The 15,387-nt window shown below is 42.0% G+C and overlaps 1 protein-coding gene across 1 annotated transcript; it reads left to right on the top strand.

Annotated features, from left to right (window-relative positions):
- The first annotated feature begins 548 nt into the window (after nucleotides 1-548).
- Nucleotides 549-13,734, top strand: cep78 (centrosomal protein 78). Its single transcript, XM_084176544.1, has 16 exons — nucleotides 549-631; nucleotides 3,645-3,910; nucleotides 4,022-4,191; nucleotides 4,276-4,348; nucleotides 4,451-4,554; nucleotides 7,851-8,025; nucleotides 8,183-8,296; nucleotides 8,480-8,544; nucleotides 8,736-8,841; nucleotides 9,624-9,738; nucleotides 9,898-9,940; nucleotides 10,097-10,231; nucleotides 10,434-10,511; nucleotides 12,042-12,211; nucleotides 12,459-12,585; nucleotides 12,795-13,734. Exons 2-16 carry the CDS (start codon nucleotides 3,652-3,654, stop codon nucleotides 13,398-13,400), a joined length of 2,340 nt encoding a protein of 779 aa, XP_084032670.1. The 5' UTR covers nucleotides 549-631; nucleotides 3,645-3,651; the 3' UTR covers nucleotides 13,401-13,734.
- The last annotated feature ends 1,653 nt before the right edge of the window (nucleotides 13,735-15,387 follow it).

Raw genomic sequence — 15,387 nt, 5'->3', positions numbered from 1 at the left:
CAAAACTGCACCTTTTAGAGTGGCCTTTTATTGTCCCCAGCACAATGTGCACCTGTGTAATTATTATGCTTTTTAAACAGCTTCTTGATATGTCACTCCTGTCAGGTGGATGGATTATCTTGGCAAATGAGAAATGCTCACTAACAGGGATGTAAACAAATTTGTGCACAACATTTGAGAGAAATAAGCTTTTTGTGCATATGGAACATTTCTGGGATCTTTTATTTCAACTCATGAAACATGGGACCAACATTTTGTGTTTATATTTTTGTTCAGTGATCATTACTTTTTAATGCTGTTAACAACAATGTAAATGCTATAATATTATTTGTGCTATAAAAGCGATTAACGTTATTCTTTTTTTTATATTGTTAAACAATATTCCAAGTCTGCTAACATTTCTTCATAAAATGTTACGAATTTCGACCATTTGTATTCTTTTTTGCCATCGTCATTGCGGGACTTTTATTTTGAAAGAAAATCGCCGAGGTCACGGTCTTATTCTTGCTAGGTCTTGCTTATGTACACCAGCCGTTATTCTTGCTGGCGGAACAGAGGTGGGTTTGCACGGTCTTGACTGTTGGCGCGGTTAGGAAACCAAGGAAACAATAACACCTAGAGAAACTAACAGGTGAGTTGTTGCATGTTGTGTATCTTGGTAGCTAGCTTTATAATCATAAGACATTACAACAATGAAATGTGAATGTATGTTTACGAGTGATAGCTTGTGGTTTAACTGGGGCCATAGCTGGCTAACTGTTCACTATCTACTCTGCAGCTAGCTAACATTAGCAAGCAAGCAAGCTGTCATGGCTAGCGACTAGTAGTAACGTTGGATGGCATCTCATCTGAACTGAAGCTTGTAACCAAAGGCTATCTGTGTTGTAACGTTAACGTAGCCAGCTACCACCAGCCTGTGTACTCTACAATGTGCTGCTAGCCAAGGTTGATGTATTTTATTTAGCTAACTAGCTAGTTATTATTAGCCAGTTAGCCCACTTGCAAGTTAATTAGCTATAAGCTAGCTACATCAGTAACATTAAAAAAGTCACAGAATTTCGGATATCTTCACAATAAAAGTCCCAAGGTAATAGTAGAAAGGTGACAATAACCTGTAGTCATGATATATATGAAAAATAATTGTGTACACATTAACAATGATTCATATTTGTTCATATTTAAGTGACATTTGCATTACATTTGGGTTTTAAAACATGTTCAAAGGTCAATTAAATGCCCCCAATGCGAATCACTGTATATTGAATACATATAGGCTTTTAGAGCAAAAACTATTCAGGGTGCCGCAGTAAAAGTATTGTAGGGAATACTCCGTAGGGTCTGTAGAATGTATATATGGTGTCATTTCATGGTGCTCTGAATAATACGGAGTGTTACTGAACTTTTACTCCAACCATTCCATTGGCCACAATGCAAATCACTGTAAATGGAATACATATTGGCTTATAGAGCAAAAACTATTTTGGGTGCCGATCTAAAAGTAGGGTGGGGAGTATTCAGTAGGGTCTGTAGAATCTATATATTCTCTATAAGCCAATATGTTGTCTACTACGCCCGTTACCATTAATGTAATGGGCGTAGTAAAAGGCCAGCAACACTCCGTATTACTCAGAGCCCCATGAAATGACACCATATATAGATTCTACAAACCCTACTAAGTACTCCACACCCACTTTTACATCGGCACAAATATTAGTTTTTTTCCTGTACAGTGCTATATTTGTACTGTAGAGTGTCCAGGCACCCCATTCTTAAGCTGTTTAACCACAGTAAAGTCCAGCAACACTTCCTATGACCTAGCTGTTTGTTCAAACTCATCTGATTTGTATTCTACTGACTCTAGTGAGTAGACTGGACCCTGGTTTTATGGATACACAATCAATCGTTTTTCCTGTACAGTGCAATTTGTTTGTGCAATACAACACAAATACAGTGACTTTTATTAAACATTACATTTCAAAATTTTATCCTTGAACAATAGCACCAGTAAATAAACAAGAATCATACAATCAAAATAATGATTTATTTAACATTTAATTGTGTATTTTTTACCAGTAGGCTATTGTTCTTGACATTCATTTACTTAAGCTCCAACCATTTCTCAATGTGCTCCACCTTATAATATTCTTTATCTTATAAAGTTGTTATATAAAGTAGTAATTCTCTTTTAGTGCTACATACATTTTAATAATATAATATGCCATTTTCCTTGCAAGCCAGAATGTTGAATAAAATCACATGTAAACTTACTCTACCGGTTGTCTGTGTGGGTTGTCCTTCAACTGCTCGAAATCTCAGACAACATTTCCACAGGAAAGTATTGTTAAACCAACTTTTTAGAGAGCCGGTATATGGTTCAGTTAGTTTTATATTGGATATTCTGTTCTCTCTCACCAATAACTATTGAACTAAGCATTCCATGACAATGAAAATGGTATATTCTGAATCAAGGGGAGGATGGAGAACAATCCACACCTTTTTTGAAGATTGAAATCCGAATAAAACATTTTTTTTAAATTGAAAAATTCACACAAAGAAAGTGTAAATTGTTCTCCACCCTCCCCTCATTCAGAATATCATTGTCATGGCTAGCCCAATATTGGACTAAAGAAGCCTAACATTACTCCTTAGTCCAAGGACCTTACATGTTCTGTTTAAAGGGCGAATTGGCTCTGGAAGCCAAAACAGCCAACTACTCCACCTAAAAGTGAATTTATTATAAATTGCAGTACGGTTCTAGAAACATAAATCCCTCTGCTTTCATATCACATCAAAATAATTTCACAAACGCAAAATACACACTTCCTGTACACGGTTATAACACACTTGCAGCCGACAGTATTTTTCAGTGACAACACGTTTGTTGCGTCTATCTTCCGTTTACACACAGGTGTTCTGAGACGCAGATAGCTAATTAGTACAGGTAGTCAGTCCACTCTGTCTTCCGTCTGGTTTCCATAAAGCGCTGTAACATGGAAATATGGCCATGTGGGAACACTAACCCTATAAAAGGTGTGTATCAATTTAACCTTTTAGTGTTTTGAAAATAATTTCTCGCTGATATGAAAGATAAGGTCCTTATGCTTCCAAAACCGTACCGCAAGAGATTGCGTGTTAATGTTCAGACCGAGCGTTGCGGCTCTTAACAGAACTCCCCCCTACAGAAGACGCCTTCGTCCAATGACTCTTACAGTATGTGTAATATAATGGAACTGAGAGTCATGAACAAGGGCTATGTCATGGTATGCTTGATTCAATAGCTATTGAGGAGCGAACCAAATATCCAATATAAAAACTTTACCTCTGTGCTGAACCGAACCATATACCTACCAGCTCTCTAAAAAGTTGAGTAAACAATACTTTCCTGTGGATAATTTGTCTAAAATTTCAAGCAGCTGAAGGACAAACCGCACAGACAACAGGTAGATTAAGTTTAAATGTAATTTTACTCAACATTCTGGTTTGCCTAAACCTAAGGATTTATGTAGCTAGTTTCATTAAATAAAATGTATTAATATTATCTATGATATTAAATAAATAAACATTTAAGCCACAATTTGATGCAGACAAGTTCCTAAACCTCCATATTGCATCCTTTAAGTTAACTCTGTTTTTTCTGCCACTAGATTGGAAATGTTGGACACTGTCCAAATTCGGCGCAGAGGTGCCCAAGACTTCGAGGCATATTATGATAATGCATGCGCTATGCAGGACTCAGTCCCATTGCCAGCAGTCAAGGCAAACCTGAGTCAAGGGATGCTTGACTTTAATGGGGATCGGCTCAAACTGACAGATTGGACACCCATACTCAACACTCTGACCATCAATAAACAGCTACAACATGTTGCAGTCAGAAGCTGCTACCAAATCGGTCTCAGCATTGGAGAGCCTGGTAAACATCAAGTAGGCTAAACAACTTGAAACTTGAAGTAGGATCCCTTTGCTTTATAACCTGTCCTTATTCCTTGTACGGTCTCTGTTTTCCTCTCTTTACCCATCTCAGACAAGTACAGGTCGGCCAATAGGAAGAAGATTCCAGCCATCCGCTCCAAGGAGATGACGTTCAAACTGTGTAAAGCACTCAGAGAGTGTCTGACCGCTTCACCAAACCTCAAGACCCTCCAACTCCATGGTCTTCCATTTAGAGAGAGAGACCTTATCACTCTTACCAAGGTAGCAAGTTGCAGAGGCACATTCACCTGAACCAACTTAAGGTTCTGCAGGGCACCCACTAATACTAGTTTGTTGTTACTCCAGGGTTTAGCCAAAAGTGTCTCTTTGGAAAATCTCTCCTTGGCTCACTGTCCTATAGCAGACGAGGGGTTAGAAGGTGAGTAAGACGAAGGACTGGGAAAAGGAGAAAATGTCTTCTTGTGTGCAAGTTATGACCACATTATCTGTTTTGTCTGATTTTGTGTTTTCTAATGTTCAGCTATCTGCCAGAGTGTGAAGTACTCTCCATCTATAAAGACAGTGGATTTCACAGGCTGCAATTTGACCTGGAGAGGAGCAGAGCATATGGCCAACATCATCAAGGTACTGGACCTCTGTTATGAGCTTGCTCTCACCAACCCTTTCTTTGCAATTATTTATACATACACTAGATGACAGATAGGGGGCGCTGTGTTGAAGCCACTGTGCCTCCATCTTGGCACTCCCCACTGTTGTAAAAAGTATTTTGGCTGTAGAAATGCATTTATTAATGTCTACATTACTTTTTGCCACGTTTGTTCTATTAGACACCTTAATGGGTCTTCTCCCGAGTGGCGCAGTGGTCTACGGCACTGCATCGCAGTGCTAGCTGTGCCACTAGAGACCCTGGATCGAATCCAGGCTCTGTCGTAGCCGGCCGCGACCGGGAGACCCAGGGTGCGGCGCACAATTGGCCCAGTGTCGTCCAGGGTAGGGGAGGGAATGGCCGGCAGGGATGTAGCTCAGTTGGTAGAGCATGGCGTTTGCAACGCCAGGGTTGTGGGTTCGATTCCCACGGGGGGCCAGTATGAAGAAAAAAATTTTTTTATGTATGCACTCACTAACTGTAAGTCGCTCTGGATAGGAGCGTCTGCTAAATGACTAAAATGTAATGCATACTTTTAAATGATATGTGAAATAAATAAATATACAGTATATATAAATATATAAACGCAACATGTAAAGTGTTGGTCCAATGTTTCATGAGCTGAAATAAAAGATCCCAGAATTTTTCCATACGCACAAAACACTTTCTCTCATTTGGTGCACAAATTTGTTTACATCCCTGTTAGTGAGCATTTCTCCTTTGCCAAGAGAATCCATCCACCTGACAGGTGTGGCATATCAAGAAGCTGATTAAACGGCATGATCATCACACAGGTGCACCTTGTGCTGGGGACAATAAAAGGCCACTCAAATGTGCAGTTTTGTCACACAACACAATGTCACAGATGTCTCAAGTTTTGAGGGAGTGTGCAATTGGCATGGTGACCGCAGGAATGTCCACCAGAGCTGTTGGCCAAGAATTGAATGTTCATTTCTCTACCATAAGCTGCCTCCAATATCGTTTTTGAGAATTTAGCAGTACGTCCAACCAGCCTCACAACCGCAGGCCACGTGTATGGCGTCGTGTGCACAGCGATACGAGGCCCTTTTTTTTTTTTTAAGGTATCTGACCAACAGATGCATATCTGTATTCCCAGTAATGTGAAATCCATAGATTAGTGACTAATTAATTTATTTCAATTTACTGATTTCCTTATATGAACCTTAACTCAGTAAAATCTTTGAAATTGTTGCATTTATATTTTTGTTCAGTATACAGTGAGCTCCAGAAGTATAGGGACAGTGACACATTTTTTGTTGTTTTGCTCTACTCCAGCACTTTTGGATTTCAAATGATAAAATGACTGAGGTTAAATGGCAGACTGTCAGCTTTAATTTGAGGGTATTTAAATCCATATTGGGTGACCCTTTAGAAATGAGAGCACTTTTTTTTTTTTTTTTACATAGTCCACCCATTTTAGGGGACCAAAAGTATTGGGACAAATTCACTTATGTGTATTAAAGTAGTCAAAAGTTTAGTATTTAGAATATGTCTCTAAACACTTCTACATTAATGCTACCATGATTATGGATAGTCCTGAATGAATCGTGAATAATGATGAGTGAGAAAGTTACAGACTAAAGTTTTACCTGATATGGATGTAAATACCCTCAAATTAAAGCTAACAGTCTGCACTTGAACCTCATTGGCATTGTATCATTTCAAAAGTGCTGGAGTACAGAGGCAAAACAACAAAAAATGTCACTATCCCAATACTTTCGTAGCTCACTGTATGCGTATATATAAAAATTATACTTTAAGGAAAATGTGTGTGTATGTATACAGTATATACCTTCATACATACTGTGGTAAACCTTGGGGTGTTGGGTTTGAGCGCACAGAGATGGAGACAGGGAGGTTCTAGTCAGAAAACACGCCTTTACTGGGCAACATAAAATAAACGAAACAACAAAATAACTTAGGGTTGGCTCGGTCCATATTCTGGGCTGCCGCCTCGTATTCAGTTCCGTGCCCCGGGAGCTTCGTTCCCGTCTGTAGGCTCACTCCCTGCCTCACTTTTTCTCTCCCGCGGTGTGCCACGGTGCTCCATTTATGTCGCCTGCACTGCTGGTTGGCACTCTCCCCTAATTGCTCCTAAAACCTGCTCCAGAGCGCTCAAGGACCTCAGACTCGGGCAAAGGATCACCTTCCAACAGGACAATGACCCTAATCACACAGACAAGACAACGCAGGAGTGGCTTTGGGACAAGTCTCTGAATGTCCTTGAGTGGCCCAGCCAGAGGCCGGACTTGAACCCGATCGAACATCTCTGGAGAGACCTGAAAATAGCTGTGCAGCATCGCGCCCCATCCAACCTGACGGAGCTTGAGAGGATCTGCAGAGAGGAATGGGAACCCCCCCCCCCCCCCCAAGCTTGTAGTGTCATACCCAAGAAGACGTGCTTCAACAAAGTACTGAGTAAAGGGTCTGAATACTTATGTAAATTTCATATTTCCGTTTTTTTTTTTATGTCTAAAAACCTGTTTTAGCTTTGTCATTATGGGGTATTGTGTGTAGATTGAGGGAAAACAAATATTTAATCCATTTTAAAATAAAACGTAACAATGTGGAAAAAGTCAAGGGGTCTGAATACTTTCCAAATGCACACATTTTCCTTAAAGTATCATTTTTAGAGAACTAATGTTACTCTGTCTCCACTAAAACAACAACAACAACATTATTACATGTAATTTTGTCCTTTTTAATACATTTAATTGAAGAATTCCATTAATTCCTATGGAGGACTGCTCCTACTGGGGAGTGCCAATATGGCTGACCGGTGGCTTCAAAGCCTCATAATGGCCAGCAATCCAGGGTTTATATACACTGAGTATACAAAACATTAAGAACACATGCTCTTTCCATGACGGACTGACCAGGTGAATCCAGGTGAAAGCTATGATCCCTTATTGATGTCACTTGTTAAATCCACTACAGTCAGTGTAGTGGCTGGGAAGAGGTTAAAGAAGGATTTTCAAGCCTTGACACAATTGATAAATTGATGGTGTATGTGTGCCATTCAGAGGGTGAATGGGCAAGACAAATAGTGCAATCAATATTAGGAAGGTGTACCTAATGTTTGGTATTCTGAGTGTACATCATTGTTCCTTTGCTACCATCTGTGACTCAGAAGATCTGTATTGAAATCATTACACATTCAACAATTGCATGGGTAGAATCGTGCATCCCTTATTGTGTGGTGTTTGGGGTTGTGTGTGAGCTCCAGTTGACTAACCTCTCCCCTCCATTGCAGCATCAGGCCATGCGGAGGCACAGTGCAGCCTGGGCCGAGTCTCTGAGGTACAGGAGGCCTGAATTCGAGGGCATGGGAGGCCTCCGCCGGGTCACTCTCAACTGCAACACCCTGGTGGGAGACAGAGGGGCGGCCGCCCTCTCACAGGAACTGGCTGAGGACCTCTGGGTCAAAGGTCAGAGGACACGTTCAGTCTCTCATTGACCCTCTTAAGTCCGTTTTTCAGGACCTTTCCTTGAGCTTGAATCCAGGGTCGTGTTCATTAGGGAACACCATATCAAAACTTATTTGTAATGGGTGGTATTGACTGTAGTTTTGCATTGTTTTCCTAGCCGTGGATCTGCAGAAGTGTGGTTTATCCAACGATGGGACACGGTCTCTGCTGGAGGCTCTAAAGTCCAACACCACTCTCTGTGTCCTGGATATCAGGAGGAACCCCTTAGTGGGTAAGTTCCAACTTCCACTGCTCTGAGTGGATGGGATTGTTTTACTCACGGCACCTGTCAAAAGGGTATATTTTGGAAGTAGACATATCAGAATGATCATATCTACTCGGTTGCTGTTTTTTCCTTTGAGAGTTTGTTATAGGCTTAACACGAGTGGTTCTTACTCCTCTCCTCCTCGCACAGACAATGACCTGGTGAAGTCCGTGATCAAAAGAGTTCTCATGAATGCTAATGGTCAATCCTCTCAGGTATGGATATGTCTGCTCCTGGCCTATCTGGCTATTAAAGGAAACATTGGGAGCTGTGTGTCCATGATTAACGCAAAGTGGTACAATACATACTGCATTATACATGTGTGAAGATGTGTGTGAGTATCTAGTGTCTCAGGGTTGATGATGGTAGTTTCTCAGTAGTATGTGCTCCATGTTTTATGTTGTAGTACTCCTGGATCAAGCCCCCGGCCCTCAAAGACTCACAGAAACCTCCAAGCCTTAAGAGAAGAATACTGGGAAATACAGCTAGAGGAAAAGCAACATTTAGGATAGGTACATTTGATCATCTACTCTCTCTTAAACTGTAAATCTAATAAATAAGACACTGTTCATGGATGCCATGTCAGTCAACGTGAACAGATGCCGTTGAGCTGCATTCAGTATGCTGTATGTGATTCCAAGGCATTCTCTCTTTGACCTTTGCGAAGAAGTGCCCACAGTCGTGTTCATTATAGGCACCAAACGGAAGACAATGGACTGCAACACGGAGGGCCCACCTAGACTTGTCCAATAAGAAACATTCATTTTGTTTCTGGTTGCGTGCCATAATGAACACAACCCAGGTCACTGTTAACTCTCCCTTAGCCATCAGGCTCTCTCAATACTAAGCCTCCAAACACACAGTCACCCTGTGGTCCTATACACTATGACAGTGGATATGTCACAAATGGCTAAATGTAACTAGAGCCACCACATCCTTTCTGGAGCCAGGAAGTAGCATTACGGTTACCTGGTATCTAAAAGTCTAATAGCGGTAGCTAACCAACAGTAAATACATGTAACTAACTCTGGCTAACTGTGGAATTAAACAATTAACTTATTTATAGTTAGTTCCCTATGGCATCCTCTCTCTTTGCTTGCTACCAGTGTATGTAATGTTTTCAGTTTGACGTGTGTGACGTATCCACTTTCATATCGTGTTGTGATTAACCTTCCCTATGTAATTGCCCTACTAGTGGACCCTGTGATGTTCTGTTCTATTAATAATCACATTCTTTCAACTGCCGACCTCATTTCATTTCCTGCTGGTGTTGACCACATATGGTCCTGCCCAGGTCCTCGCAGGTTGTCGTCGGCCAGTAGGCGGAGTCCAGTTGTTGCCCAGCAGCCACACCCCAGCCTCAGCAGGTGTATCCCATGGCGCACTGCAGAACGTGCTGGACGACAGAGGTAAGGGCAGTCGTCGAGGAGAACGACTACAGGAATCTTCCTCCTACAAGATGAAACACCTTTATTTATCTTAATTTCAATATTAAAGACTAAAATCAACTTCCATTGTCCTTCATGAGTGGATGAATATCCTCTTCTTTTCATGTCCTATCTTGACAGAGGACTTCCTCCAGGTAATACAGTGGCAGAGCAGAGCTTTGAGGTAAGCAATCTATTTGTCTAACACACTGTTAAACTAATTCTGACACTTTCTGGCCACATGTAATCCCTATGTGTCTGACCTGTGTTGTGGTCATATGTTCATGTCCAATGGTCCCCTAGATAGATCTGTTGATGTCAAATATATGGTCTTCATCAGGGGGCTGCCACTGTCAAGGTCACAATGGAGACTGAGTCAGAGGAGGAGGGAGAGGAGGAAGCGGTTGAGACAAAAAGCCCGTCGGCACTTAGCCTTCATGAAAGGATCACTGTCAGACAGTACAGACGTGTACAGGTAAAGCCTATATGGTAGCAGACACAGTGCACATACTGTACTTAGAGGGGCGTTTTGAAAAGGGATTACTTCCAACTGCGGTGCATCCTGATTGACAAGCCTCACAAACACCAGGCATGTTTGCTCTCCCACTGACTGACAGGGAGACACTGTTGTTTTGGTTTGACAGTGATGGAGTGCAGTTCCCCTGTTTTTCCTACAGGTGGAGCTGGAGGAGTGTCGGCTCAGACTAGCAGAGGAAAGGAGGGCCAGAGTGAAAGCAGACACTTGTCTCATGGAGGTACGGACTGTCATCCCAACCTTTGTACTAGTAAGACTAAGATGCAGAGTATACAATATTCTACAGTTTTTGTGAGAAGATGGTATGATTTACATACATGTACAGTACCCGTCAAAAGTTTGGACACCTACTCATTCAAGGGTTTTTCTTTATTTTTAAAAATGTTCTACATTGTAGAATAGTAGTGAAGACTTCAAAACTATTAAATAACACATGGAATCATAATCCAAAAAAGATTATTCAAAGTAGCCACCCTTTGCCTTGGTGACAGCTTTGCACACACTTGGCATGTAAGTCGCTTTGGATAAAAGCGTCTGCTAAATGGCATATTATATTATATTCTCTCAACCAGCTTCATGAGGTAGTCACCTGGAATGCACTTGGCATGTTAAAAGTTAATTTGTGTAATTTATTTCCTTCTTAATGCGTTTGAGCCAATCAGTTGTGTTGTGACAAGGTAGGGGTGGTATACAGAAGATAGCCCTATTTGGTAAAAGACCAAGTCCATATTATGGCAAGAACAGCTCAAATAAGCAAAGAGAAATGACAGTCCATCATTACTTTAAGACATGAAGGTCAGTCAATACGGAACATTTCAAGACCTTTAAAAGTTTATTCAAGTGCAGTTGCAAAAACCATCAAGCGCTATGATGAAACTGGCTCTCATGAGGACTGCCACAGGAAAGGAAGACCCAGAGTTACATCTGCTGCAGAGGATAAATTCCTTAGTGTTACAAGCCTCAGAAATTGCAGCCCAAAAATGCTTCAGAGTTCAAGTAACAGACATCTCAACATCAACTGTTCAGAGGAGACTGCGTGAATCAGGTCGAATTGCTGCAAAGAAACCACTACTAAAGGACACCAATAATAAGAAGAGACTTGTTTGGGCCAAGAAACATGAGCAATGGACATTAGACTGGTGGAAATCGTTATGCATGCTCAAGTTCTGTTTTTTTTGTCTTATTTCTTGTTTGTTTCACACAAAAAAATATTTTGTTCCACACATTTATGTTGTGGAAATCAAATGATATAAACCCCCCATTTAAAAAAAAAAAAAATTTAATCCCAGGTTGTAAGGCAACAAAATAGGAAAAATGCCAAAGGGGGCGAATACTTTCGCAAGCCACTGTATGGATAGCCAGGGGCTATCTCCAACACTCAGACATAATTTACTAATAAAGCATTTGTGTTTAGTGAGTCCGCCAGAACAGAGGCAGTAGGGATGACCAGGGATGTTCTCTTGATAAGTGTGTAAATTTGACAATTTTCCCATCCTGCTAAGCATTCAAAATGTAATGTGTACTTTTGGGTGTCAGGGAAAATGTATGAGTAAAAAGTACAATATTTTCTTTAGGAATGTAGTGAAGTAAAAGTTTTTACTTAAGTACTTTACACCATTGAGAAAAACCCTGGAATGAGTAGGTGTGTCCAAACGTTTGACTGGTACTGTATGTAACCTATGCCCCTTCTTTTTTTATTCTCATCGTGTGGGTGTGTGTTAATTGTCGATCAACTGCTCTGTCTGTTCAGTATGAGTTGGAGAACGCTCGGCTGCGCAGTATCAACTTCTCCCTGTCGGAGGCACTGCATGCTCCTGCTACTGGCCCCTCCTGTGTTCTGGAGGACGACGCGGTTCTGGACAGCATCGAGAGCTCCTTCAGCAAGTTCCATGCCTTCCTGGACCTGCTCAAGGATGCTGGGTAAGCCTTGTGACTGGCTAATTATTTTATTGGCGGGTTCTCTAAGTTCCTCAGTAAATAAATAAATAGACAGTTTCTCCTCAAATGTGTGGAGTTTCACCTCAATGGGACAAATATTGAGGCTTACTTCTAGACTAGAGGGTTTAGATGTGAGGGGATGTTACTTGTAGTGTAATGATTATCCTCCTTCTCCAGTGTATATCCTGTGTATTCTAACACATACTCTATGCTCTGCTATGTCTCTCAGACTGGGCCAGTTGGCCTCCATGGCAGGGATTGACCAGTCCGACTTTGGCCCACTCGGGCGACCCCAGCTGTCCTCCACTGTTGGACGGCCTCTTGTCGGGTCAGGGGACCAGGACACGAGAGAGAAGGTTGATGTGGCGCCCTCTGTAAATACAGTCTCAGTGCAGTCTGGGTGTGGGTGGTGTACAGTATGTATGAACTAAGATTGTCGTTAAGGGTGGGGTTTCTTTGGTAGATATTCAAGTGTTAAGCAGTGTCGATTCTGAGTCTGTCGGTGGTGAATATCTGTCAGTAGCTTGGGTCCTATTCAGTCTCATTCTCTGGGTTGTCTTTCCAGGGAGGCGACAGCTCCAGTGCTCCATCAGAGGGCCAGCCCAACGGATGCACCCCCGGAGCTCCAGCCACTCTCAGAGGGTTCTCGCCAGAGGGTGATCTACAGGAAGTGCCCCCTGTCCCTGCTAGTGAATTTGCCAGTGAGCCCTGTGTGGAGAAGCCTGGTGGAGAGAATCAGCAGAGGGTTCCCTCTCCCTCACAACCGGAGGGGCGACTGGTGTCAGGGTCTGAGCACAGTATCCATAGCAACGGCTCCCATGGCAATGACTCGTATGCCGAAGGCTCCCATAGCAATGACTCTCAGGGTAGCGGTTCCTATGGCAAAGGTTCCCGCGGTCGTAATGTCTCTCACCACAGTAATGGCAATGGCTCCAAGCATAGCAACGGCTCCAATCATAGCCATGGCTCACATGGTTACAGTTTTAACTACAGCAACTGCTCCCATGCCTACAGCTCCATCCACAGCGACGGCTTCCATAGTAACGGCTGGCATGTTGACGGCTCTGTAAGGTCTAGTCTGAGTGACAGGAGTGACCGTGTGGAATCTGTTGGGTCATTCGGGTTGAAGGCTTCTGGAGGGGGCAGGGTAGGGTCAGGAGCTCAGAAGTGAAACTATATTCAGAGTTTGCGATGCTGGAACAGATCCGCTCTCTGGGGAGCCTGGGTGGCGAGTCTGATGATGGGTTCTGAATCCACAACTCTGCCACTTGAGTGTTTCTTTTTTATATTTTCATTTTATATCTGTGTTTACCTTTCTTGTGGCATTGGTGCCAAATCGGAGCACTATAAAAAGGTTATTGTGCTAATGATGCCTAATTCTTGTGTGGCCAAATCTGAAATGTGATTTTAGTCTTTTGTGGCTTTTTAGTTTTTTTTTTTTTAACTGTGACTCTTTTATAATGTTTGTAAATATATGGATATATTTTCTACAATACATTTCGTTTAAAAATACCTTGATTGTAGGGCACAATACTTTGTTTACAGTGTTCAACCGTAAGTATTTCTGTCAGTTTACACTAGAAAAGGTTATGGGAAAAATCAGTCTTGATCATGCTACAGGGCTATTCCTGGGGGCAAAAACAATGGGCGGGTTCGAGCGGATCACTTTTGTCAAGTCTGTGGCCATCGTTGGTCACCGCCTTTCAAAGTGTGTTGCATTATGGGGATAAAACATTTCCGACTTGCGCCTACATGTAGACTATATGAACTTTACATGAATCATGTGATTAAGGGTCATGAAGTTTTGACTGCAAGTTTCTACAGTTGCTCTTCAACAACTTATTTCTGCACCCATCGCATGCATTGTGGGAGGCTCTATTATCAACCAATCATTAGGGTGTTTTTGTTTGACCCACGCGAATGTGACCAAAAACATGACTGAAGCAGGAACCAACATCGCTGTGATTCATGTATACAGTGTAAATATACAGAGAGGAAGAGGCGAAGCGAGAGGTTTCACTCTTGCCAATATCTGTCCAAAATAAGCCCATTGTGTTTCTATGGGCTTATATTGAACCTAAGCTTGTCGCCAGCCTTCCCGCCTTTGGGACAACGACTCCCATTGTTAGGGCAGAGACATGAGCATCTCATCATTATATATAGATCTCTGATATATACAAATGACTGTGATATTTGAGGCTCTCACTCAATTTATTGTACAAATGCACCTCCCCCGACTTAATTCCTCAACTTTTTTTCTGCAGTTGGTTGCTTTAGCCTTACCACTCAAACAAGCCCACTTGGTCTTCTGGTTTTTATTTCTACCTGGTGGTTATTAGTGCCCACCTGTACCCTTTTCACCTTAAGGTGCCGCCCGAACCTTACTGGCTTGGACATTTTCTTTTCACATTGCCCTTTCCGGCACAGTTCCAGCAATTATGGTGGATGCTTAACCAGGCCAGCGGAGTACACCTAGGCTCGGTTGGTTTGGTTCAGCTAATAGTGCAGTCTAGGGTCGCGCTCCCCGCTCTGAAGTTGCATGCATCAACCAATGGTTGCATGCCATGTCATCGACTGTGCAGTCGGGCACCAGATTTCTATAACATGGGTCATGTTCCCCTGCTCAGACGTTGCTGACGCATGCCAGATCTTATGCCTGAATAGGTATTTTACATATCAGCTAAGCCACATTATATGTTAGCAATCTGGTGCCCGACTGCACAGTTGATGACGTGGCACGCAACCATTGGCTGATGCATGCAACGTCTGACCAGGGGAATGTGACGTACCTTGATATTGTTAGCTGATACATAAAATACCTATCTGTACTTTACTATTTATACTTGACAACTTTTACTCTACTACATTCCTAAAGAAAATATGTACTTTTTAATTTTCCCTGACACACAAAAGTACTCATTACATTTGGAATGCTAAGGCAGGACAGCAATATGGGCCAATTCATGCACCTTTCAATACAAGGCATTGTCATCCCTACTGCCTCTGATAAAATGGCGGACTAAACACAAACACCATGTTTGTAAATAATGTTGGAGTGTGCCCTTGTCCATCCATAAATAAAAATAAATAAATGTTTTGCCATCCGGTTTTCTTAATATAAGGAATGTGATAAATAGCATTTACTTTTACTCATGACA

Source organism: Coregonus lavaretus (assembly GCF_964263955.1).
Source record: "Coregonus lavaretus genome assembly, chromosome: 14".
Lineage (NCBI taxonomy): Eukaryota > Metazoa > Chordata > Actinopteri > Salmoniformes > Salmonidae > Coregonus > Coregonus lavaretus.
Note: the sequence above shows the minus strand (reverse complement) of the source record. Positions and strands in the feature narration are given on the sequence as shown.